At 41.7% G+C, this 24,354-nt stretch overlaps 1 protein-coding gene across 4 annotated transcripts in view; it reads left to right on the top strand.

Annotated features, from left to right (window-relative positions):
• Positions 1–23,950, top strand: part of rab4b (RAB4B, member RAS oncogene family) — a 131,058-nt gene extending 107,108 nt beyond the window's left edge. For 3 of the 4 annotated variants that reach the window (XM_061972914.2, XM_061972913.2, XM_061972915.2), the window contains 6 exons: positions 14,304–14,384; positions 15,519–15,633; positions 15,722–15,784; positions 22,966–23,120; positions 23,190–23,285; positions 23,354–23,950. In XM_061972914.2, coding sequence (XP_061828898.1) covers positions 14,304–14,384; positions 15,519–15,633; positions 15,722–15,784; positions 22,966–23,120; positions 23,190–23,285; positions 23,354–23,469 — 626 coding nt within the window. In that variant the 3' untranslated portion in view covers positions 23,470–23,950. Of the gene's footprint in view, positions 1–7,332; positions 7,557–14,303; positions 14,385–15,518; positions 15,634–15,721; positions 15,785–22,965; positions 23,121–23,189; positions 23,286–23,353 lie in introns of those variants that run through there. The other variant, XM_061972916.1, reaches the window with a different exon arrangement.
• Positions 23,951–24,354: the final 404 nt, after the last annotated feature.

The raw sequence follows: 24,354 nt of genomic DNA on the forward strand, positions 1-24,354 counted from the left end.
GAGTGGCCACCGCTGCTGCCCACTGCTCCCCTCACCTCCCAGGGGGTGAATAAGGGGATGGGTCAAATGCAGAGGACATATTTCACCACACCCAGTGTGTGTGTGACAATCATTGGTACTTTAACTTAACTTTAAATTCAACATCTAGGTTTAGATTTAACATTTAGGTTTAGATTCTAGATTTAGATTTAACATTTACATTTAGATTCAGCATTTGGGTTTAGATATAACAATTAGATTTAGATTTAGCTTTTAGATATGTATTTAACAGGGCAGCACGGTGGAAGAAGGGTTAGTGCGTCTGCCTCACAATACGAAGGTCCTGAGTAGTCGTGAGTTCAATCCCGATCTTTCTGTGTGGAGTTTGCATGTTCTCCCCGTGACTGCGTGGGTTCCCTCCGGGTACTCCGGCTTCCTCCCACCTCCAAAGACATGCACCTGGGGATAGGTTGATTGGCAACACTAAATTGGCCCTAGTGTGTGAATGTGAGTGTGAATGTTGTCTGTCTATCTGTGTTGGCCCTGTGATGAGGTGGCGACTTGTCCAGGGTGTACACCGCCTTCCGCCCGATTGTAGCTGAGATAGGCTCCAGCGCCCCCCGCGACCCCGAAGGGAATAAGCGGTAGAAAATGGATGGATGGATGGATGGATATGTATTTAACATTTATATTTACCATTTAGTCGTGATATTTAGAGTCAAAATTTAATTAAACTTAAATGTGATGAAAATTAGCGAAATGTGAGAAAAGTGTGTAAAATGTGAGTAAAGTGAGCTGAATGTGAGAATACGCTAGAAAAGTGTGACTGAACTTTTGCATTCGGCACCATAGTATCATACAGTATCAGTCATTTTTATCCCCTCAGAGTTGTGTATAAAGAGAGTATGGCCAACTCGGTTTCAGGCGATCTCCTCAATGATTGGTCAAAAGTCAGTCACGTGACTACAGGGCGCCATGACTGCTACCAACTTTGAGCTAATGCTATGTGTCTGCGGCGTTTCCTCGTTAGTTTTTCGACGTGTAAAAATGCCGCGTTGTGCACCCATGAGAATTGTGTGGAAAGCTTTTACATCGCTTTCCCCACAACCCGGAAAGAAGACAAGTATGTGAAGTGAAGGTCCGCGAACAACACTGCAGAGTCACACACTACAGCGTCTCGTGTGAGGCAAACACTCGACACAACGTTTGCGTTTTGTTCAGGATAGAACACACAGATGCTAATAAAAATAATAACAGAAGAAATTGATCAATTAAAAAGACGGTTTGACAAAAACAGACTCTTTGAAACTCAATAAAACTCAATTTAATGCAATTCGGTAGCAGCAGAAGAGAAAGTCAAACACAAATATAAATAGACGGACATTGAAAGAGTGAAAGAAACCACATTTTGGGTGTAATAATAGATGAAAAATGAACTGCAAATCTCATTAAAAAAATGTTTTTTATGTGGACCTATGTCAATAATATATCAAGCAAAATCTGTTCTGGACCAGAAATCACTCCATATTCTCTACTGCTCGGCAGTGTGATATTGTGCGGAAATAAGTACAAAAGTACACTTAATCACTTAACATGTTACAAAAAAGAAAGATCAGTTAGAAAAATACATAATGAGTGATACTCCGGCTTCCTCCCACCTCCAAAGACATCAATCAATCAATCAATCTTTATTTATATAGCCCTAAATCACAAGTGTCTCAAAGGGCTGCACAAGCCACAACGACATCCTCGGTACAAAGCCCACATACGGGCAAGGAAAACTCACCCCAGTGGGACGTCGATGTGAATGACTATGAGAAACCTTGGAGAGGACCGCATATGTGGGTAACCCCCCCCCCCCCCCCCCCCTCTAGGGGAGACCGAAAGCAATGGATGTCGAGTGGGTCTGACATAATATTGTGAGAGTCCAGTCCATAGTGGATCCAACATAATAGTAAGAGTCCAGTCCATAGTGGGGCCAGCAGGACACCATCCCGAGCGGAGACGGGTCAGCAGCGTAGAGATGTTCCCAGCCGATGCACAGGCAAGCGGTCCACCCCGGGTCCTGACTCTGGACAGCAGGCACTTCATCCATGGCCACCGGACCTGTGCCCCCCCCTCAAGGAAAAGGGGAGCAGAGGAGAAAAGAAAAGAAACGGCAGATCAACTGGTCTAACAGGGGGTCTATTTAAAGGCTAGAGTATACAAATGAGTTTTAAGATGGGACTTAAATGCTTCTACTGAGGTAGCATCTCTAATTGTTACCGGGAGGGCATTCCATAGTACTGCACCTGGGGATAGGTTGATTGGCAACACTAAATTAACCCCAGTGTGTGAATGTTGTCTGTCCATCTGTGTTGGCCCTGCGATGAGGTGGCGACTTGTCCATGGTGTACACCGCCTTCTGCCCATGTGCAGCTGAGATAGGCTCCAGCACCCCCTGCGACCCCGAAAGGGACAAGCGGTAGAAAATGGATGGAGTGATACAGACAGTGTTTACAAATACATTGGAGGCAGTTGACACACTCCACACAAAAGTCACGATTTCGCCGTAATTGTTGGTCAAAAGCTAATGAAGACTTTGGCAAAATATGGGTAGTAAGGTTTTTTTGGTCATTCTGTGTATATTACGTTTATTGCCTCGTTGTGTGCGTCTTATAGTGTGCCTGCTGGTCACTAAACACTGCAGGAATGTAGCAGCAGAGTGCTTTAAATACGGCCGCAAAATTCTATTTTCACAAAATAAAAGCATGTTTTGTTGTAAGTTTATGTTTAAAACTATACATATACGTATTATTTGGCTTTATTTAATCAAAAAACTAACATCAAACGACAGTAATTGCAGGCATCCGGGCGCAGCCGCACACATCTTTGGTAGCATTAATGGCGCCTGTTGTTCAGTTGGCCATGTCTCTTTGCACACGGCTCTGTATCCCCTTATCTTTGTCTGCCATCTTGTGGCTATAAGGTGCACATACACTACAAGTGTATTGGTATTAATTTATTTAAACCGTTTATAATCTATCCGTACATGTTTCTACCGTCTGTCCCTCTTGGGGTCATAATGTTGGTTCAAATTATTATTATTTCATTAGTAAAATCATATTTCTAGTCGGTGTGTAAATTAATTATTTACATTTGAAGTCGTTGTCCTGCATTTAAAGGATTTTTCCAGATGGTGCTTTCGCCGTCTGTAGGTAATCACCTATCTCAGGTAGAAACGCCTTCTTGACCCTTCAGATAAATCACCCCAAAAAATGTATTTTAATTATGTTATATCTCTAAAAGAAATGCACTGCACAGGAATTGTTCTTATTTGTTGTTGCCAAGTTGCCAAGTGACGTAGCCGGGACCCAACCTAACAACGAGTGCGCCCTCTAGTGGCCTATCTAATAATGTATAGGAGTAGGTTAATAAAAGATTTGTAAAAAATGGATGGATGGATGGCTACGATACCACGAATTACAAAAGTGTTTATCCAATAGTTTGAGTTAAACCTACTAGATTCATTTAAAAAACTCAAACATAATTTGTATCCTATCATTTATCTTCAATGGCCCATCTATGGATGTCCTCTATTCAGTGTTTTTCAACCTTTTTTGAGCCAAGGCACATTTTTTTCATAGAAAAAATCCCGAGACACACCACTAGCAGAAAACATAAAAAATATGAAACTCAGCAGCTGATATTGACAGTAAAAAGTTGTTCTCGCAATTGTTGGATATGACTTTAAACCAGGGGTTCCCAAATTACGGCCCGCGGACCGGCCCCGGCCCCCCAGCATCCAAAATCCGGCCCACAGGAAGTCCCAAGTTGAAAAAAACAACCTTTTTTTTATTTATATATATATATATATATATATATATATATATATATTTTTTTTTTTTAATCTTTCCTTTCTAATCCATTTTCTACCGCTTGTTACTCTTGGTGTCTTTTAGCCGCTCATGCAAATCCTATTGTCTAAAAATGAATTTTTCCATCGATAAAATCATATTGTCTAAAAATGAATCTTCCCATCGATAACGTGACAATGTTAAATGTTGATGAACATCAATGTTAATCAGTGTTGGGTTAGTTACTGAAAAACAGTAACTAGTTATAGTTACTAGTTACTTCATTTCAAAAGTAACTCAGTTACTAACTCAGTTACTTACACCAAAAAGTAATGCGTTACTGTGAAAAGTAACTATTTAGTTACTTCTTTTTTTCTTCTTTTTTTTTGAAAGCTCCAATTAATGCCCTTTTAGCCTTTATTTCAGTACTGTTATTGCACTGGAGAATAATACAATCTGTTGATCAACTTGACATACATTTGTATCACTGAACTCTGCTAAGCAATGTGGTCGACATACAACACACAAAGACAAAGATATGTTACAAAGGCCAATTTGTTTCTGGCCAGAACAAATTGACAAAACTATTTTAAATAGCTGCAACATAACATACATAAGTAACAAACAGCATAATAACTGCATAGCTGTAAAGCAAGAAAGGCACACACTACATACACAAAGCCTAACCAGGCATTTTTTCCTCAAGAAATTCTGACACAAAATCATGTCTGAAGCCCAGAACACTCTACACATTTCCCCAGTTTTAGTTTAGAGATAAGGAAAGATTGGCCTGGCCCACTAGGATCCCTCTTTATGATTGACAGAGTGTGTGTACCTTCAGTTCTGAAAGATGAGCAGAGGCAGAGTTAATCCTTACATGGTGAAGTGTCATTGGAGTCTCTGTCTCTCTTTACTAGCTTCGTCGAAGCATGTTGCTATGTAGCTTGTTTCAGCAGATTTTAATTGCTGTTTTGGGCAGTAGATGGGATCTTTGATCCAAAGCACAATTTACATTTAACTAAATTGTTATTTTCTTTGTGCTCGACAAAAGAAAAGTAGTGAAAATATCTCAATGTTAGCAAACTCGACTTCTGGCTCCGCCATGATCAGACACGCCCCCCTCCCCTCTCTCCTCCCTCCACACACTCACACTCACACTCACACACAGAGCGCATGTCTCTCTCTCTTCTCCGACTTGTGACACAAGAAGAATCAGAACGATGACACAGCAGCCCTCCGATAAAACACACTTTATACTACAAAAAAAGTAACGTAAAATAACGCAGTAACGCATCATGTAGTAACGGTAACTGAATTACTGAATATAAAAAAATAACGCGTTAGATTACTAGTTACCGCCGAATCTAACGGCGTTACTTTGTAACGCGTTAGTCCCAACACTGATGTTAATTGATGTTAAATGACAAAACAGATTATAAAGACAATATATATATATATATATATATATATATATATATATATATATATATATAGCCTGGCCCCCGGCCAATTTTTTTTCACCCAATGCAGCCCCAGAGTCAAAAAGTTTGGGGACCCCTGCTTTAAACCATAACCAACCATGCATCAATTTAGCTCTTGTCTCAAAGTAGTCTACTGTCACGACCTGTCACATCACCCCCTGACTTATTTTGAGGTTTTTGGTGTTTTCCTGTGTGTAGTGTTTTAGTTCTTGTCTTGCGCTCCTATTTTGTTGTTTATTGTCATGTCATGTACGGATGTACTTTGTGGACGTCGTCTGCTGCTCCACACGCTGTAAGTCTTTGCTGTCGTCCAGCATTCTGTTTTTGTTTACTTTGCAGCCAGTTCAGTTTTGTTTTGCGTGGCCATCCTTAAGCTTCAATGCCTTTTCTTAGCGGCACTCGCCTTTTGTTTATTTTTGGTTTAAGCATTAAACACCTTTTTACCTTCACGCTATCGTCTGCATATTGTGATCACGACAAACCATGTTTATTTATTTATTTATTTGAATTAGGACAATGCATATTCATCAACATAGAGCAACAATGTAAATATGCCGGAGTTAGCACAATAGCTCATTTTTATCTGTTGTCCTAAGGCAGGTTAATACAGTAAACATTCAACAGGTCATGATACAAAATAATACATAAATCACAAAACAGTACACATTACAAGCATACCATAAGCACTGACTATGGACAAACAAATAACATTAAAATAAAAATTTAAAATAAAATAAAAGAAACAAAAAAAAACATGTGAATAATCTAATTATGTGTGCATGTCTGATTAGTTTTGTTCCTGACATCTACAAAGCAATTAGCTACCGGCTGCTACCTACTGATATGGAAGAGTATAACATGGTTACTCTGCCGCGCTCTCGACAGCACAGACACTCAACAACGGCACATTATTTGCGGATTATAATTACCGGGTTGCAAAAAATATTTTTAACCCAATTTGGTGAAATTAAATCATTTCCCACAGCCCACCAGACAATATCTCACGGTACACTAGTGCAGTGATTTTCAACCATTGTTTTTTTGATTGATTGAAACTTTTATTAATAAATTGCACAGTTCAGTACATATTCCGTACAATTGACCACTAAATGGTAACACCCGAATAAGTTTTTCAACTTGTTCAAGTCGGGGTCCACGTAATCAATTCGTGGTGTGCTGTTACATACAGTCTTGTGTGCCGTGGGAGATTATTTCATTTCACCTATCTGGGTTAAAAATGTTTTTTGCAGACCAGTAATTATAGTCTGCAAATGATGTGTTGTTGTTGAGTGTCGGTGCTGTCTAAAGCTCGGCAGAGTAACCGTGTAATACTCTTCCATATCAGTAGGTGGCAGCAGGTAGCTAATTGCTTTGTAGATGTCGGAAACAGCCGGAGGCAGCGTGCAGGTAAAAAGGTGTCTAATGCTTAAACCAAAAATAAACAAAAGGTGAGTGCCCCTAAGAAAAGGCATTGAAGCTTAGGGAAGGCTATGCAGAACAAAACTAAAACTGAACTGGCTACAAAGTAAACAAAAACAGAATGCTGGACGACAGCAAAAACTTACTGTGGAGCAATAAAAAGTACATCCGAACATGACATGACAATCAACAATATCCCCACAAAGAAGGATAAAAACAACTGAAATATTCTTGATTGCTAAAACAAAGTAGATGCGGGAAATATTGCTCAAAGGAAGACATGAAACTGCTACAGGAAAATACCACCAAAATAGGAGCGCAAGACAAAAACTAAAACGCTACACACAGGAAAACACCAATAAACTCCAAATAAGTCACGGCGTGATGTGACAGTTCATGACAGTACACCTACTTTGAGACAAGAGTGATAGTGATGCATGCTTGGTTATGGTTTAAATTCGTATCCAACAATTGTGACAACTGAGTTTCGTTTTTTTTAATGATTTCTGCTGGTGGTGTGCCTCTGGATTTTTTCAACGCAAAAAATGTGCCTTGGCTCAAAAAACGTTGAAAAACACTGCACTAGTGTGCCGCGGCACAGTGGTTGAAAAGCACTACTCTAATTTCCCACTACACGTAAAGCCATCAGTGGGCGACGTATGACGTCAGCACGCAGCTACACCGTCTGGCAGGGGCGGAAACGAAAGAAGCTTCGGTCTATTTTCCAGCATCATACATAAACACTGTTGCCAAACCACAGCCTGGTTTCCGAGTCTGCCGCGAAACTGGTCCTATTATCGAGCCCTTAACGCGTCGAGGGCCATCATGTCCGAGACATACGGTACGTGTGTTTTATTGGGGCTTCAATTGCTTACCTGTAAATGTTACTTTCACACTACTGCACAGCTCCGAGCAAGAAGCTAACATGCTAACTAATTGGCTAGCATACAGCAGCTGGTTATCATACTGCCTTTTCCCATAACCTTACTAAGGATGTTTGTCGCCGGAGTTCTATTCTTTTTAAGACGAGTTCTGCTCGGTAAACTGTCACTTTCGTTTGAGGATGTATATCCGCTTCCGTATCAATGGCAAAAAACTGATGGCGCTACATTAAGTTGGTCAAACTTGAGATACATTGAGTCATTGTCATGTGTAGACATGAATAATTACAGCACTGACACTGAAATAAGCAAAGATGCAGGTTGTTTATTTACACTACAGAGGTATCTAACGTTGGTGGCCGTCATAAGGAAGTTGGACAGCTATGTTTTGTTTGGTTTTGCCTGAGGATAAATGCCTGAGAGATGAATAACTGCGAGAGAACATAATGCACAATAAGTCAGGGGTGTCCAAAGTGCGGCCCACAACTTGTTTTACTTAGGCCTGCAACACATTCCAAACACGGAATAAACACGTACCGGACCAGAAAATTACGCACACAAACCAAATGTAACTGTTCTGTTCATAACCTTTATGGACAGAATTTCTAGGCGCAGTCAAGGCGTTGAGGGTATCTGGTTTGGTGGCTGCAGGATTAGGTCTCTACTATTTGCAGATGATGTGGTCCTGGTGGCTTCATCTGGCCAGGATCTTCAGCTCTCACTGGATCGGTTCGCAGCCGAGTTTGAAGCGACTGGGATGGGAATCAGAACCTCCAAGTCCGAGTCCATGGTTCTCGCCCGGAAAAGGGTGGAGTGCCATCTCCGGGTTGGGGAGGAGATCTTGCCCCAAGTTGAGGAGTTAAAGTACCTCGGAGTCTTGTTCACGAGTGAGGGAAGAGTGGATCGTGAGATCGACCGGTGGATCGGTGCGGCGTCTTCAGTGATGCGGACGCTGTATCGATCCGTTGTGGTGAAGAAGGAGCTGAGCCGGAAGGCAAAGCTCTCGATTTACCGGTCGATCTACGTTCCCATCCTCACCTATGGTCATGAGCTTTGGGTTATGACCGAAAGGACAAGATCACGGGAACAAGCGGCCGAAATGAGTTTCCTCCGCCAGGTGGCGGTGCTCTCCATTAGAGATAGGGTGAGAAGCTCTGTCATCCGGGGGGAGCTCAAAGTAAAGCCGCTGCTCCTCCACATCGAGAGGAGCCAGATGAGGTGGTTCGGGCATCTGGTCAGGATGCCACTCGAACGCCTCCCTAGGGAGGTGTTTAGGGCACGTCCGACTGGTAGGAGGCCACGGGGAAGACCCAGGACACGTTGGGAAGACTATCTCTCCTGGTTGGCCTGGGAACGCCTCGGGATCCCCCGGGAGGAGCTGGACGAAGTGGCTGGGAAGAGGGAAGTCTGGGCTTCCCTGCTTAGGCTGCTGCCCCCGCGACCCGACCTCGGATCAGCGGAAGAAGATGGATGGATGGATGTTTTCTGCTGGTGGTGTGCCTCTGGACTTTTTTAATGAAAGAAAATGTGCCTTGGCTCAAAAAAGGTTGAAAAACACTGACAGTACAGGCCAAAAGTTTGGACACACCTTCTCCTCATTCAATGCGTTTTCTTTATTTTCATGACTATTTACATTGTAGATTGTCACTGAAGGCATCAAAACTATGAATGAACACATGTGGAGTTATGTACTGAACAAAAAAAGGTGAAATAACTGAAAACGTGTTTTATATTTTAGTTTCTTCAAAATAGCCACCCTTTGCTCTGATTACTGCTTTGCACACTCTTGGCATTCTCCCTATGAGCTTCCTGCACATCTGTGAAGTGAAAACTATTTCAGGTGACTACCTCTTGAAGCTCATCAAGAGAATGCCAAGAGTGTGCGAAAAAGTAATCAGAGCAAAGGGTGGCTATTTTGAAGAAACTAGAATTTAAAACATGTTTTCAGTTATTTCACCTTTTTTTTTGCTAAGTACATAACTCCACATGTGTTCATTCATAATTTTGATGCCTTCAGTGACAATCTACAATGTAAATAGTCATGAAAATAAAGAAAATGCATTGAATGAGAAGGTGTGTCCGAACTTTTGGCCTGTACTGTATGTTGTAAGTTTTTGAGTGTGCTAAAGCCCTCGCAAGGGTTTTAGATTAAACATTAAACTAATTTGCTTTGTTACCTCACAAAACTAAGGTGTGGATATTTGGTAAATCAATTAACCGAACGATAAATGAAAATGAAGTTGGTAAGTCTGCCAGCCTTGATAATTGCCATATGCATGCGTTGTTACGGGTACGAGAGTGGTCACTCTTTTGCATTGGTTTAAGCAGCTGCGGGCGTTTGTGCTACAAATAAACAGTGGTAACGATAATTGCTGTAAAGCTCCAGAGGTTAGTATTACCTTATTGACTTAAACTGATCAAAAACTGTGATTGATAACCCTAGTTGATAAAATGATGGAGACTACTAGCGTTAGCTTGCTCGCTATTATAAATGCCCATCCATCCATCTGTTTTCTATTGCTTGTCCAGGGTGTACACCGCCTTCGGCCCGAATGCAGCTGAGATAGGCTCCAGCACCCCCCGCTATTTGAAATGCTTACATGTAAATGATAGCAAATTTTGACACCCCTAAAATGTAGGCAAATGCATGCTATCTTTTTGTCAAGTTGCACACATTGTCCCCACCCTTACTACTGCCTTCATCTCTTGTATGAAACATCATCCCAGTGTGCAGTATTTATTATGTAAAAGTGCTGGTGATAATGGTTACTCGAGTAGCCATTAATTGATTTCTGAGGGTTTTTTTACAATGTGTTTTTGTAGTGGAGGAGCAGCAGTGGAACCTTCTAAAAGGCTAAATAAAGATAAAATTATTAGTTTTCTATCAAAATATATTGTATAACTATATGTGTACTCCACATATTGTATTTAATTACATATATTTCTTGTGTAGACTTGCATTAAGTTGCATATAACTCATTTTGTCAATTGTTTTGTATTGGATCTGATCATGGTGTGCAGGTGTCCCTAATATTGTGGTTTTGTGTCAGTGTGGAACATTGATTTACACAGCATGTTTTGATTTCACCCCCATTAGTCAATGTATTTCCTATTTTCCACAAGGCTGAATGTTGACAGTTCAATGGTATGATGCAAAAACCGCACCGCATCCTGATAGGCCGCTGTTAAGATGGCATCTCCAGTGTCTTGTTTTTGACATATTGACAGCCTGATTGCTGTACAAGGGAATATGGGACGTCTGGGAAGTTGCTGTTGAGGCAATCTTCTAGAAACAGAGCTGTTAGCATTTCGATTCTGTCAGCTGGGCTGTCATGGTGGTCGACGACAGAAGGGGAAAAAGTGTGTATGCACATTGCCGCCTACAGAATAGGATATAAGTACGCCGTCTGCTTGTATAGATGCTAAGTTGTTGATGTTTGTGTCAAAGTTGACATTTTACGCTCGATACACTCATCCTTTTTGCATTACTGCTGTTGACTTTGAGCACTGTTAAATTTTCAAAGGATCACTTGGCATGTCATGCTATACCATCTCGTCCCAGCTCAAGCTGGTTCTACAGAGAGGAAGGTTTAAACATTATTAGGACTAACATCCATCCATCCATCCATTTTGCCATTTGTTATTCTTTTTGCACATGCACGCATGCGCACACTCATGCTTTGTCTCAACCAGTAGAACCTTAAAGCTCAAACTAGTTTTTGTGGCACACAGGTTGACCATATTATCCAGTAGCGATTCATGGTAATAGAATAATCTAATTCATTAAAGGAATCATGATTTTTTTTTTCTACACTTAAAACACTTCCTTGTGGTCTACATAACATGTACCGGTAATAGTGGTTCTCTTGTCAAAATGTTGCATAGTCTTCAAGCCGCTTTTTGACCGTCTCTTCAGGATGTGCCGTTTTGTAGGCAGTCTTATTTACGTGCCTCCACTTTGACTGTGTCTTCTCCCCGTCAGCCATATTGTTGTTTTTAGTGCTTCAATGTCGAGTCTAATGACAGATATCAGTTAGAACTATACGCTATTTTGTATTAGAAAAGGTATTAGCGGAGGATGCATGTGCATGTACGAGTCAGTCTGCCCCACAACAAGAGAAAAGGTAAAAAGAAGGAGCTTATTGACTGCAACGTCAGACTACAATGCCGGACTTGTGCAAAGCTCTTGGGGGTAAATCTGTACTACATATGGAGATATCCGCTGACGTCAGCAATTGGAAAAACGTCACAAATTGGACAAACTATAATCTGCTCATTTGGAGGACGTATGAAGGAAGGTAAGATTGTGTTATAAATATCTCTGCATTGCCTCCATGGTTTAATATAACATTTTTGGAACTTATGCAAATCCCAAATACACAAAAAAAACATTGGTTTTGCATAATAGGTCCCCTTTTAAGGGGAACTGCACTTTTTTGGAATTGTACCTATTGTTCACAATGATTGACAAGAAAAAAATGTTTTACCGGTAAATGCATTCTAACTCATAAATGAATGTCTGCTTACAATTGAGTCAATGGGAGGTCGTCTATTCCGCCCATAGATTCCTCTAAATAACCATTCAAAAAGCGCCTACAATACAAGCGCTAACGCAGACAAACAATTTTTAGCGACGCATTGTCACAGCACTAACTAGCTTGTTGCTGCTATATTGACGTTGTGAGCTGCTTTCTTGCCTCGGAGCTGGTGAAAGTTTATTCTAGATCATAAATAATGTCTCTCACCTGGATAGTAGAGGATGAGGACATAATCCGACAAGTTGGTACACTTTGACATCCAATTTAGACACAGGAATGGCGAGAAAGACACGAAAAGACAATTGGTTCCAGACCCTTTTTTTTCTTTTCGAGGATTATGAGTCATTCTTCATCTTAACGATAATATATCAACATCCCATCAGTCGACATCCTAATGACAGCAGACATTGTACAGTAAGTGGTTGTTTTATTGTGTTTGTTGGCTCATGAAGTCTGCAGTGAGTGAATCAGTGATGTTGTTGAAGGAAAAAGCGAACAGTGAAAGCGTTTGTGAAATTAATGTGCTGCCGTATGCTTAAAATGAGCAAAATACGTAAATATCATTACAGATGTGCCTAGATTACATATATACTTACAGTGTATATATAAAACCTTAATGGAGATGTTTGGATGTTTTTTAAGCATTTTATAGAGAGAACAGAGCGACTCCCATAGGTTCCATTGTAAGCAGACATTTGATCACAAAATGTATTTACTAGTTAGAATGCATAAAACAGAAAAACATATGTATGCTTGTTTTACATAAGGATTGTGAATGATAGGCAAAAATCCAAAACAAAGTACAGTTCTCCTTTAACTGTACATTAACATTTGTAACCTAATTCTAACTGTCTAGCAGCAAGTCTAGAAAGAATTGAACCTAAAACCGTGCTACCGTTTTTCCATTTTCAGTAATACATCATAATAACAAGAAAGGTAGATTTTACTGTTAAAAAAAACACAAAAACTGTCAGCTTGGTCACCATTTTATTGTTAGCAATAGTACCATTGGTTAGAGTGTCCGCCCTGAGATCGATAGGTTGTGAGTTCAAACCCCGGCCGAGTCATACCAAAGACTATAAACATGGGACCCATTACGTCACTGCTTGGCACTCAGCATCAAGGGTTGGAATTGGGGGTTAAAATCACCAAAAAAGATTCCGGGGCGCGGCCACTGCTGCTGCTCACTGCTCCCCGCACCTCCCAGGGGGTGATCAAGGGTGATGGGTCAAATGCAGAGAATAATTTTGCCACATCTAGTGTGTGTGTGACAATCATTGGTACTTTAACTTTTTAACTTTATTTTTCCATCGATTTTTTTCCAGTGTAGAAAAAATATATATAAAATAATGAAATGCATTGGCAATTATGAAACAATACCATTAGGCAAATCCTTATAAATTACATTTATATTCATATAATTTTAATTCTTACAAGGGGGCCCTAAAAAAACAACTAGTTTGGCACCAGTGCTTTATAACATTGATGACAGTCATACAAGTAAAAAAAGTTAACCACTGTTCGTAAAACTTAAAAATGTGGCGGCAAATGTGCAGAGATTGCTGGATGTGCCTGTGAGGGGAGTCTCGTCACATCAAGAAGAAACAGCAGTGTACAAGACTATTATTTATTTTATTGTTTGCTTATTGTCGCTTTTAGCCAAGAAATATCACACACACAATATCCACGTTTTGTGAGATTCTAGCGGTGCATTCTTCCTCCAAATGTTGCCATTTAAGGCATTCAAATGTTGAGATTGTAATTTAACTATTTAGCTTCACAGTTTACAAAAGCATTCACTAGCCCGCATACTAGGGCGGAGTGTGTGTTCTCCTCAATAACAATAACATCTGTACAAGCAGCTGCTCATAGCTTTGTGACATCCACCCTAAGCCATGCTTAATAGCGGCCTCGACGCATTAAGCACTGCTGCTTCTTTTTCCCTCGCAGTGCTCATCAAATTAGGAAAGAGAAGCGGCGTGTTGTGAGGTCTCAGTGATTAGTGGGTTAATTTGGGGCTCTCTGGTAGCTGTGAAAGTAGTAGCTCAAATGAGATTAAAAGGATTCTTAGTCTTAGGTCAGAACCGTCAAGTGCAGCAGGTTCACATTCTCCCCCGACATTAACTTAGCATTGATCGCTCTCTCTTTCTTTTTCTGCTTTGCTTTCAGACTTCCTCTTTAAGTTCTTGGTGATTGGCAGCGCCGGGACGGGGAAATCCTGCCTCCTCCATCAATTCATTGAGAACAAATGTGAGTTTTGATGGGTTGTCGAGGTAGGGATGCAGTTTGAGCTGTGGTTTCATGAGTTTTGTATTCCAAAACTTCAGTTTTCACTTTCTGGTGACTTTCTTCCAAGTTAACTCAAACCCAAAGGACCATGATGATAATAATTATGTTAACTAGGGATCAACATTTTTGGCTTAAGACTTGATCCAATTCAAGTCCTGAGCAGATACTTCGACAATAGATTATCGAATTGAACATGTTTTATACCAAGTAACTAAAGTAAACACATTTTTACAAAGCTTATCTTATTAAATTCAGAATTTGCTGGTATTGTTTTAATTAAATGATGTAATAGATTTGCGATACTAAATGCTACATACCTTTATTTTGTTAAAACAAAATGGCTTGTACACAATAACTAAACAAAAGCAAAAACAGCGATTGGCTCCCATTTAAATCATTTGGGGTTTACCCTCAAAGCCTTCCTGTATCCAGAGACTTACTCTCTGAGTTAGTAAACAGTAACAAAAACGACCGAAAAAATGGTTGTGTAATAATAAGAAAAAGATAAATATTCACATAATAATCACTTTAGCATTTTTTATATACTGATACTGTACTAGTTATCAATAGTATGGACATTTGGATCGCTCACCCCTACTTTATGTAGAAGCTTTAGTTGTAAGCTTCTTGTGTTGTCCAGTGATACTGATACATGGAGAAAACGTAGTTTATTTTCCGCCGTGGTGGTGAGGATTAGTATCGTAGAAGCAGCTTCGCACTGTGGATAGACGATGTGTTCGTTGCAGTTTGCTCTAAAATTCTAGCCGGTGTTCTCCTGGAAATCATACAACTCCTGCATTTGTGTAACAAGGAATCAGGAAATGTAATTGTATCTTCCTTAGCGTGTATCCCTTTTTGAAGGAATCTTTCACATGAGTAAAATGTTTAGCCATGTTAACACTGGGACACCGCTGCGATAAAGGTTATCAGTCGATCGCCGATCAGTTAAAAAAAGGCAAATATCGGCTACCAACCCAAACCCAGGATTGGGATGGGGGACATCTCTATTGTTAACTTAGTTCCTCGCTGATAAAAGCTGAGCATGATTGTCATGCAGCTGACCATCATCTCTCTCTCTACTCACTCTGACGGCAGTCAAACAGGACTCCAACCACACCATCGGAGTAGAGTTTGGTTCCAGAGTGGTCAATGTCTCTGGGAAGACGGTCAAGCTGCAGATCTGGGACACTGCTGGGCAGGAGCGGTTCCGGTAACTCTCCACAATTTCATATTTTGACCATTAATATTATGTTATAACGCCATTACAGCATAATTTCAAATGACTTTTGCATTTACAGTTCTGTGACACGCAGCTACTACCGCGGAGCAGCAGGAGCGCTTTTGGTCTATGATATAACCAGGTAACATTTCTTTCTGCCTTTCACATTTCAGAAATCATTTACATCTTCTCAAAGGACAATTCAATATAAATGAAACTTTGGTATACTGTAGAGTTTTCAGTGTACAGCTTGTAAAAGGTATAGACTACAGGCTGGATTATTCTCCTCCATAGTTGCTACGCTGTCTTGTTCTTTTTTTAGCTCGTTGGCTTTGTTCACACTGCAGATCATTTCAGCATTGTTCATGTCAGTGTAAACAGTACAGCTCAGAGTCCAATATATATATTTTTTCAAATCCGACCCAGGACTCTTTCGTATGTGGTCATAAATCCGATATGTATCCGATGCAACTTCAGTCTCAACACTCAGGTCAAATTTATCCAACCTATACGTCATAAAAAAAGTGTCAACTTCATTGTCCCACCACTCTTAGCTACGACTCTTCATCCACACGCTCCTCAGAACAGATATCGAAACAAGTGCCCAACAAAATGCCACAACTAAAATTCTTGTTCTCTTCCTTCTTATTGTCCTACACGAAATAATTTGGTTAAAAAAACGTTGACTGCAGTAGCAATAAATTCACGAAAATGCCATAAATGCGGCAGGACTGAGACCCATGTTTACATTCGTAAACACTGCAGCACGTGTGATGTCATGTTTTGAGTGCAGGCAGGAACACAAAAAGCCAGGCCATTAAGCATAACACGGACCTGGTTGATCAAAAATCGCTTTATTGCTAAACTACCTACTGTTGGCTATAATCAAGACAAAGCAACAAAAACAAATATTCTCTCACTCACTCTAACACACACTGAGTTGAGCCTCTGATGCGTTAATGGCCACAGAAACAGTCAGACTAAACAAACTCCCAATCTACAGAAATATGTGGCTCAGGATTTTAGTTGAAATAAGTCTGTTTATTATTTCTGAATAAGCAGAAAAAAGTTTTGAACAAACAACAAAATACCAAAATCTGTGAAACGGACAGATAATTTTTATTAAAATAACTTATTTATAGAGGCACTTTGTGTATCACACTCTTGGTAATAAGAGCAGCTTTTTGTTGTAGGAAACGTGTTATGGATCGTTCTGTATATATTTTTTTACTTTATGTAATGAATGCCGACAAATATGCCTTTTTCAAAAATACATTTTGAATGTGGAAAAATATTATTGATAATCTTGATAAGTAGGGATGTGAAATCCACCGCCAATCGGTATTGGCTGATTTTCATGAAAAAGTATGTGATCGACCATTGCCAGTTTGTCTTTTATTGCCGATCACAAACATCGATCTCATCAGACAGACACTATTTTTGGTCCCCCCAACTGACAAGCGGCCAGTAGCTAATTATTTGTCACCATACACAATGTAGAAAAGAAAGGATTTAAATGAGTAGTAGATAGTAGTTTTGCTTTTGTTTAGTTATTGTGTACTACTGTCTTTGTTTTGCTTAAACTATTGTGTGTGTTATAAAAGAAAATAAGGAATGAGTTAAAATAGTGTGACATTGTTCAACTGTCAATAGCACTCAACATAAGTGAATTGAAAAATGTACAGGTAATACATTGGCATTAGGGCTGCGAATCTTTGGGTGTCCCACGATTCGATTCAATATCGATTCTTGGGGTCACGATTCGATTCAAAATATTTTCTTTTTTTTTCGATTCAACAGGATTCTCGATTCAAAAACAATATTTTCCTGATTCAAAACGATTCTCTATTCATTCAATACATAGGATTTCAGCAGGATCTACCCCAGTTTGCTGACATGCAAGCAGAGTAGTAGATTTTTGTAAAAAGCTTTTATAATTGTAAAGGACAATGTTTTATCAACTGAATGCAATAATGTAAATTTGTTTTAACTATTAAATTAATCAAAAATATGACTTATTTTATCTTTGTGAAAATATTGGACACAGTGTGTTGTCAAGCTTATGAGATGTGATGCAAGTGTAAGCCACTGTGACACTATTGTTAATTTTTTTTTTTTTTTATAAATGTCTAATGATAATGTCAATGAGGGATTTTTAATCACTGCTATGTTGAAATTGTTACTAATATTGATACTGTTGTTGATAATATTCATTTTTGTTTCACTACCGTATTTTCCGCACTATAAGGCGCACCGGATTATTAGCCGCACCTTCAATGAATTACATATTTCATAACTTTGTCCACCAATAAGCCGCCCCGGATTATAAGCCGCGCCTACGCTGCGCTAAAGGGAATGTCAAAAAAACAGTCAGATAGTTCAGTCAAACTTTAATAATATATTGAAAACCAGCGTTCTAACAACTCTGTCCCAAAATGTACGCAAATGTGCAATCACAAACATAGTAAAATTCAAAATGGTGTAGAGCAATAGCAACATAATGTTGCTCGAACGTTAATGTCACAACACACAAAATAAACATAGCGCTCACCTTCTGAAGTTATTCTTCATTCGTAAATCCTTCGAATTCTTCGTCTTCGGTGTCCGAATTGAAAAGTTGCGCAAGCGTGGGATCCAAAATGGCCGGTTCCGTCTCGTCGAAGTCATCGGAGTCAGTGTCGCTGTTGTCCAGTAGTTCTGTGAATCCTGCCTTCCGGAAAGCTCGGACCACAGTTGTGACCGAAATATCTGCCCAGGCATTTACGATCCACTGGCAAATGTTGGCGTATGTCGTCCGGCGCTGTCTGCCCGTCTTAGTGAAGGTGTGTTCGCCTTCGGAGCTGTGTGAAAAAAGCCACCCGGCCTCTTCGCGTAAACTTCCCTTAACCACTCGCTCATCTTTTCTTCATCCATCCATCCCTTCGAGTTAGCTTTTATGATGACGCCGGCTGGAAAGGTCTCTTTTGGCAAGGTCTTCCTTTTGAATATCACCATGGGTGGAAGTTAGCATGGCAAGCTAGAACCACAGTGAAGGATGACTTCTCATTCCCTGTGGTGCGAATATTCACCGTACGTGCTCCCGTTCCACAGTGCGGTTCACAGGAATATCAGTTGCTGTGAAATACGGTAGTAATCCGTGTGCGGATGGAGAGATTGCGTCTTTTTATGAACCGGATCCTTTTCGCTTAGTAGGAGCCATTTTGTGGTCTTTACAGATGTAAACAGGAAATGAAACGTACGGTGATATCCGCGCGTTTTTTCTTCTTCTTCCGGGGGCGGGCGGTAGCTTACAGTAGAAGAAGAAGCGCTTCCTGTTCTATGGGGGCGGGTGCTTACCTTGGCGGTTGCTTGCGTAGAAGAAGAAGCGCTTCCTGTTCTACCGGGAAAAAAGATGGCGGCTGTTTACCGAAGTTGCGAGATCGAAACTTTATGAAAATGAATCGTAATAAAGCGCACCGGGTTATAAGGCGCACTGTTAGCTTTTGAGAAAATTTGTGGTTTTTAGGTGCGCCTTATAGTGCGGAAAATACGGTACTTTTGGATTGTTCTGTGTCGTGTTTGTGTCTCCTCAATTGCTCTGTTTATTGCAGTTGTGTTGCTGGGTCGGGTTTGGTTCTGGAATTGGATTGCATTGTTATGGTATTGCTGTCTATTTTGTTGATTGATTAGTTTAAAAAAAAAAAAAAGATTTAAAAAAAAAAGAGAATTGATTCTGAATCGCACAACGTGAGAATCGCGATTCGAATTTGAATCGATTTTTTTTTTCCCACACCCCTAATTGGTATTATTATTGATATCAGCCAATCTCACTCGTGGATGATCCTAATCAGCAGCTTAAAACCCTGATCAGAAATGTAAATTATTCACTGTAATATGCAGCCATGAAGTGGGGGACGGTGTGGCTCGGTTGGTAGAGCGGCCGTGCCAGCGACCTTTAGGGTTCCTGGTTCGATCCCCAGCTTCCGCCTTGAAGGTGGAAAAGCGCTATACAAGTATAACCCATTTACCAAGTGCCTAAGATATCACACCCCTATTTACTGTGACGTATACTTCAGTTCAGTTCATTTTATTCCAGGCATGCATACCAAGTTACATTTGCGCACAAACTTGGGTCAACAGTTTTTATCTCAACATGTCCGAAAAGGAGTAGGAGGAAGCCCAGCACAATTCACATATCCCACTGCCCTCAAGTGCGAGCCAGACGGCAAAACCCACAAGGCGTGTGCCATGCCTGGACCAACAAAACTGAATTGGCACTTCAACCAGTTCTTTTTATCATGTCCGCCACATATTAACATCTTGGGACCAAGATTGATGTGCATCGATCCTCAGTTCCTCACCATTGCAAGGCTTCAAACAGGTTGCTCCCAGATGGATGCGGCCACTGAGCACAGAGCTTCATTCAGTGTCAGCAGTAGGCAGTTGTGGTACGCGCCGCCCTGCCATCCACCAGAGAACAGCGAGAGACGCAGAAAGCACCAAACCCCGAACAGCCCAGGCCCTTAGGAGGTTCACATGCTGTCTGCTATTTAGGCAATAATGACTGTGTAGGTCTGGGCCGATAATTAATTTTGCTGTCCCACAGATTATTGCCGATAAACAATATTATTGTCAGCATTATTTTTAGACCATATTATATATAATAATAATAATAATAATGCAGGTATTCCTTTATAACACAATACATTTTTGATTTTTCCAATTAGAATTGTTTTTCCATTTCTATAATTACCTTAAATATGTAAACAACAAATAAAATGGACTCAATTTCTGACACTTCAATAAATCCTGAAGTGCGGATTTTTCCCCAATTTAAAGAACTGTCAAGTGTTTTTTTGTTTTGTTTATCACTTTACAACAAATTGGGCATGCTTGCTTGTTTGTCCGTGTTGATAAGCTCATCTTGCACACACTGGGACATTTGACTTTGTAATCTTATTTTTTTTCCTCTTAATTTTTGTCACCTCGCGGTGCTTCTCACTTGCGAGTAACGACTGGCGAGCAACGAGCGAGGCTCTCTGTGCATCCTGTCTGTGTGCCGACTCCAAGACAAGCATTGATGGCTGACAAGAGGATTCACTCTGTTTGTTTAATTCTGCTCTTAAATAAATGCGCACAGGTTTGCGAGCGAGAGACAAAACAAACAGACGGCATGGCAATTTATTGATGACGGCAAAGTTATCGAGTTTATTTTCATTTAGCGTTTGATTAATTAAGTTATTATTATTAGCAAATTATTATTATTGGGCCTATGACTGTGCGTTGGATCATTTTTTGCGGATAGAAAATATTTACTCCTATACAAGCTGTACACGGACTACTCTATACCTGTTGTTGACTTTGGACGACATCAAGGCCGCGGAACAGAAACATACTGCATGCTTACCAGAGATGCGCGGTTTGCGGACACAACCGCGGAGTCCGCGGATTATCCGCGGGTCGGGCGGTTGAAATAAAAAAAAAATTAGATTTTATCCGCGGGTCGGGTCGGGCGGTTTAAATAAAAAAAAATTAGATTTTAAATAGATTCAGGCGGGTGGCAGTTAAACCAATTCGGAAATATATATACATAGTTAAATGTTGTTACCCACATACGAAAAACGAGCAGGCCCCTGCAGCATATGCCACAACAGAAGAAGAAGAAAAAAGAGATGGACACTTTTACGGAGCGGAGAAGGGACGCCTCGCCGGGGTCCGGGACCGAGGCCCTTTCCCCCGAGAGGGCCCCACCGGGAGCCGTAGTTGAGGTGATCCGCGAGAAGGGCCCGACACACGTCCAGGGTCACCACCGCGTCCACCGCACCGACACCCCGCCTCGTCCGCCTTCGCCGCGGCCGGCGTCACGCGCAGCAGGTAAGCAGCTTACCTGCCCGCCACCCCCGTGGCCGGGGGCTTGTAACAGGGGTCACTCCGCGCGCTCACCTGCCCGCCACCCCCGTTGCCGGGGGCGCGTAACAGGGGTCACTCCGCGCGCAGTGCGCTCACGAAAGAGGTGGGGCTCACCCTGGTGAGCCGAGTGGGCCACTTTTGGTAAGCAGAACTGGCTCTGCGGGATGAACCGAACGCCGGGTTAAGGCGCCTGATGCCGACGCTCATCAGACCCCAGAAAAGGTGTTGGTTGATACAGACAGCAGGACGGTGGCCATGGAAGTCGGAACCCGCTAAGGAGTGTGTAACAACCCACCTGCCGAATCAACTAGCCCTGAAAATGGATGGCGCTGGAGCGTCGGGCCCATACCCGGCCGTCGCCGGCAGCGAGAGCCGCGAGGGCTAGGCCGCGACGAGTAGGATGGCCGCCGCGGTGCGCGCTTAAGCCTCGGGCGCGAGCCCGGGTGGAGCCGCCACGGGTGCGAGGGACATCGCACCACCACGCGCTTGGAGGTGCGCTCAGCGCGGCTCCCAGATGATTGCGCACTGGTGTGCGTCTGGGCCGTGACAGCGTGGCACGCATTATGTCTCTGCTGCATTGGATCAGTCTCCTTTCTTTAACAGGCAAAAGCTTTACAACCTAACAATGCCTTGCATCGTCTATATTAGATATATAACAACGGGCGGGTGCAGTTCTGATTAAATGTTAGTTCGGGTGGATGCGGATGGTTGACGACTTTTGTGATGCGGTTGCGGATGAAATAATTGCCTATCCGCGCATCTCTAACGCTTACACACACGTGCATCCACAAAAAAATATACGCCACACACACACCCCACCCCCAATCCAACGCCCTCGACACAAATCCCATAGGGGTGTTGGAAGGATGGTCAGCGCCTGAGAGCTGCGGCCTACCACCATGACCCCCCACTCCCTCCCCTCTGTTGTTAGATATCTCTAGATGCACGTTGTAATATGTAAAGGTGTGCTTTGCTATGGAGTTGCTTTCCCCACTCCAGACTGGGCCCCCTTAGAAACCCAGCCTAGATTGTATTTTTTTACTCATCCTTCCCCAGCGTTTACCTTTTTCCCATCTTTTACGGAGCGCCTTGTGGCGACCCATCAGCGTTCCTGTTCTGTAACCCTGTACACTGTTTGTTTGTCTAATCTTGAACGGGTTTGTGCTGAAAACCAAGTTTTGTTGTACTTGTGCAATGACAATAAAGACCTATCCCATCCTACCCTATATTTAAGTTTATTTTGTATAGTCATTTTGAAGATATAATGTAATACAAATAGATATACTCACTTTAGTGCTATACTGCAGCAGAACTACTACCATTGCTTTGTAAAACTATCAAACAAGTGTGTTTTCGTATCTCATTCATATTCATTTCACCTTTTAGTATTTTTCTCAGGATAAGAGTTCAATAGATAGTGTGTCCATCTTACAGCCGAGAGACGTACAACGCGCTGACCAACTGGCTGACGGACGCACGCACGCTAGCGAGCCCCAACATCGTTATCATTCTGTGTGGCAACAAGAAGGACCTGGAGGCAGAGCGAGAGGTCACATTCCTGGAGGCCTCGCGCTTTGCTCAGGAGAACGGTATTTACACACACAGTCTTGGAGAACATTCGCCCCGCTTACTCGCTATCGCACCAACTTTTCCCACAGAGTTGATGTTCTTGGAGACCAGCGCTCTGACGGGGGAGAATGTGGAGGAGGGTTTCCTCAAGTGCGCGCGCACCATCCTCAACAAGATAGACTCGGGTACGCTCACCTGTTTGTTATGTAGCCGATCTGCTTGGTGTGCGTCTATAATCTCCTTCCCTCCCAAGGTGAGCTGGATCCAGAGAGGATGGGCTCAGGCATCCAGTACGGGGACGCGTCACTGCGGCAGCTGCGACAGCCGAGAGGCAGCACGGCACAGAACAAGCAGCAGTGCAGCTGCTAGGAACGTGGCCCCCTCCCTTAAAGACCTCCCATACAGGTCAGTGTTACTGCTCCAGTTGTTTTGGGGTGTCCACACCTCACAGCACCTGGATGAGTGGAAATCACTGACCTTTGACCCTCCGGTAAGACTTATTTATGCGTGCCGACACACGCAGGGATTGTTCGGTCCTTACCAGATCGTAGTGGACACGTCTAGGCGCTGTGTATTCATGTTTTTTATTTCATACATGCGCTCCTTGTTCTGGTTTTATAACATTTGCACTGCTTTTTGTCCCTAAATTATTGTTATTGCCTTTTTTTTTTTTTTTGTCTTTTAAGCATTTAAATATTCACTGTGGCTTTCCAGTGTCCAAATGCTACACAGCAAATGTTTGGAGGAGGTTTAAGAAGGTGTCTCATAGCTAATTCCCACCTCGCCATCCTAAATGCACTTTTAGCGGGACTGCTGGCCTTAATAAAATGCACCTTGGTGGATGAACGTCCTTCCCAGGCCCTTTGGCTTCTCTGTTGATTGCACAGCTTTAACTCACTGGACATATGCAAAAGTATCACTTTTGTGTTGGACTAATGATCCACCATGCTGACACACAGAGGCTGCCAAGTTAGCATAAATTAAGCACAGAAGTTAACGTTTTTTCCACTAAAATGTCACCACTCACGCACATACACTTTATGAACCGAAGTATTAGGACACGGTTTCATTGTTGGACAAGACCTATGCTTTTTACGTAGTAGCAAGAGTGTAGGAAATACCCTATTTAAGGCCTTTCCAGTAAGCGAAGCAAGGGTCATAAAAATATGCTTTGTTAAGTTTGGTGTGGAAGAAAAAGCCCATCAAACACCTCTGGGATAATCAGTAAAAATGCCAACACACACCCAAAATGTT

This window comes from Nerophis lumbriciformis, linkage group LG17 (genome assembly GCF_033978685.3).
Source record: "Nerophis lumbriciformis linkage group LG17, RoL_Nlum_v2.1, whole genome shotgun sequence".
NCBI classification, from domain to species: Eukaryota; Metazoa; Chordata; class Actinopteri; order Syngnathiformes; family Syngnathidae; genus Nerophis; species Nerophis lumbriciformis.